At 32.7% G+C, this 2772-nt stretch overlaps 1 protein-coding gene across 1 annotated transcript; it reads left to right on the top strand.

The window, feature by feature from the left end:
- The first annotated feature begins 1150 nt into the window (after positions 1–1150).
- Positions 1151–2229, top strand: LOC100742895 (glutaredoxin-related protein 5, mitochondrial). The gene is made up of 3 exons (XM_003487789.3): positions 1151–1364; positions 1585–1726; positions 1945–2229. The coding sequence occupies exons 1-3, from the start codon at positions 1290–1292 to the stop codon at positions 2130–2132; spliced, it is 405 nt and encodes a 134-aa protein (XP_003487837.1). The 5' UTR covers positions 1151–1289; the 3' UTR covers positions 2133–2229.
- Positions 2230–2772: the final 543 nt, after the last annotated feature.

Here is a 2772-nt window from a genome sequence, read left to right as displayed (position 1 = left end):
GACGGATGTTTCGTCACAAAATTGTTGACGACAGACTAAAAATTTATTCACGATTAAAATTTAATTTAACCTTTATTTTTAATTCGACAATCCTGGGACCTTGAGGTTGCTATGAGGAATCTTTTTTCATTGTTCTGGGTTCGAATAAATCAACCGTACGTGATTCATTGAGATGACGTTTAATATTTACCGAGAGAAGAATATTTAATGATCTGAAAAGTATCGTAGACAGGATTCCTTGCGTTACGAGCGTAGACCTCGGAAGTAGGCCATGAACGTAGATCGAATTTGAAGTGGCTACGGTAAAACGGGGTTATACGACGCTATCTTTTACGAATCCACCGAAACATCACCGTATTTCTCAAAAAATTGTCATATCTCTTAAAAATGGTCATAAGATTTTATTTTGGTCGTTAGTAAATATCATGAAGGTAAAATCAATCTCGATACCCGATATCGGTGTGATAAAGTAGAATTTGAAATAGATACATTGAATTGATATTGTAAAGTGGCAATATCATTTTGTCAATGAACATGAAATAATTTTAGTGTAATATTTAGATGAAAGTGGCTCGATATAATCTATTATAACGTCAGATCATGTAATATAAGAGTAATGTAATAGCTACATAAATGCACGCATACGAATTTTTTATTAGAATTTAATGCATGCAATATTAGAAATGTAATAAAAAATCTAGGGAATGGTGGAGACATCTAACGTAGGTGGTATTGATAAAGAAAACATGGTTGCTTGCCGTACTGATTATGTAGAGATCTAATTTATCTCATGTTTGAGGATCACCTGATAACAGATACTCACAGACGAGATATCTGTCACTACACTACAAATGCCTATAAATGAGACGAATTATGTATGTATGTATGTACATATAATTCCTGCGTTTGCTTTAACAAATCGCAGAGGGCGTAAGAAGCATGCTGATCTTTCTTGCAGGTCGGTACTTCAGAACCTAACATATAAAGTTCCATTTAATGTTACGTCTATCTCGTCCCTAGTAATGTTACTATATTATAAATAATTTTATGAAATTTATAATTATAGACTTGAAAACAGATACTATAAAAATTCATGTCGATTAAAATTAGTCTATGTGTTTCTTGTGCCTGCCTGCAGAGAGCAACACTGGTTGCTTTAAGTAAAAAAAGAAAATTAATATGGCGCAATCCATTCTTTATTAATGTATTGACCGGGTAATCTATTGTGCTGTTTTTCTATTAAAAAATTCGAGTTTTGATTATCTGATTTTCAACAATAGTATCTAAACATGATTCCATTTAGGTTGTATAATTCTATCAGAAGTTTTTCAACGACCGCTGATAAGATTGCTAACCTAGTTAAGGTGCGTCTACATTTGTCAACTATTTTGCTATTAAATGAATGGAATTTACCATGATTTGTATTATTTATTGTGCATCTTCCATCATACGTTGTCGACTACGTCAATATTTAATATATGTCAAACTTGTAAACCAAAGCTGTAACCAATTGGAAGTATACATAGTGTTGACATTGTTTAAATTACTAGATAATTATAAGTGAGTGTCAACTACATTTTACAGAAAAACAAAGTTGTGGTGTTCATGAAAGGTATCCCAGACAGTCCCAAGTGTGGCTTTAGCAATGCTGTTGTACAAATACTGAAGATGCATGATGTCAAGTACGATGCTCATGATGTTCTTGAAGATGAATTGCTTAGACAAGGTTAATATTCTTTGGAAAATCAATAGCGCATTTCATAGAAATAAACTGAACCTGACAAGTATGACGAAATCCCAAACCATTACAGAAATTCTTTGAGACGATAAAAACAACCGAAAGAAAATTGTACAAAGAGTAATAGAGGATTAGTCCAAGAACAATTAAAATAAATAAATGTACATAACGATAAAATAATATATAATTTTTATAACTATGTTTAGGTATCAAGGATTTCTCAAACTGGCCAACCATACCCCAAGTCTTCATAAATGGAGAATTTGTAGGAGGATGTGACATTCTTTTAGAAATGCACAGAAATGGCGAACTGGTGGCTGAATTAAAAAAAGTAGGTATTACAAGCGCACTTTTAGAGAAGCAACAGTCTCAAGAAAAGGAAGGCAAGGATTAAGGATGTTTGACTATTTAGCGTATTTGTAATTTGTAAATAAAACGATTGTTTGATTGATTATTGAATTTTGTTACAATAAAATTGTTTTCATTTATATGACATGACGTAGAAGAATGACAGTTTTTTTAATATATCATCATCAGAAATCTGACGTCAGGAATCTCGAGAAGGTACGATGTTTTGCAGCGTATTACAAAATATAATGCCGGTTCTCGCGTGCTTTCTTTGAACCGAAAGAAATGGTAGTACACGGGGGAGAAAAAGTGGATCAAGGTCGGTCGCATGTCGCGATACGAGTGTTTATGTTCTGCGTGTGCGTGCACGCGTGACAACATATTCTTCCGCATTGCGTTTGCCACGATTTAAATACCTCATGCAAAATCCTTATATTCTTAGACTTATATATATTCATAGGAGATCGTTTCATGATTTTACTAGGTGGAAAAGTTTTCTTCTTTCTTTTCCTCTCACATCACCTTTCCATAGTATAACGTCAGTGTATTCAAAATCATCCATATGGAAATCGAAGCTTTAATAGTAACAGAAGTTACTAGTACAAATCAAATGAAACTTTACAAAAAAATTTACAAGTTAAAAATCATTTGATTATCTGTTCCAAGATATTCGATGTAAAATTATA

The sequence above is a fragment of the Bombus impatiens genome, unplaced genomic scaffold (genome assembly GCF_000188095.3).
Source record: "Bombus impatiens unplaced genomic scaffold, BIMP_2.2 scf_0203, whole genome shotgun sequence".
Classification (NCBI taxonomy): domain Eukaryota; kingdom Metazoa; phylum Arthropoda; class Insecta; order Hymenoptera; family Apidae; genus Bombus; species Bombus impatiens.
Note: the sequence above shows the minus strand (reverse complement) of the source record. Positions and strands in the feature narration are given on the sequence as shown.

Bases quoted from the DNA above. Each gene is read 5' to 3' on its own strand.
- LOC100742895 (XM_003487789.3), top strand. From the start codon at position 1,290: ATGATTCCATTTAGGTTGTATAATTCTATCAGAAGTTTTTCAACGACC. The intron at 1,365-1,584 runs GTGCGTCTACAT...TACATTTTACAG, and splicing joins AGATTGCTAACCTAGTTAAG to AAAAACAAAGTTGTGGTGTT. The intron at 1,727-1,944 runs GTTAATATTCTT...AACTATGTTTAG, and splicing joins AGATGAATTGCTTAGACAAG to GTATCAAGGATTTCTCAAAC.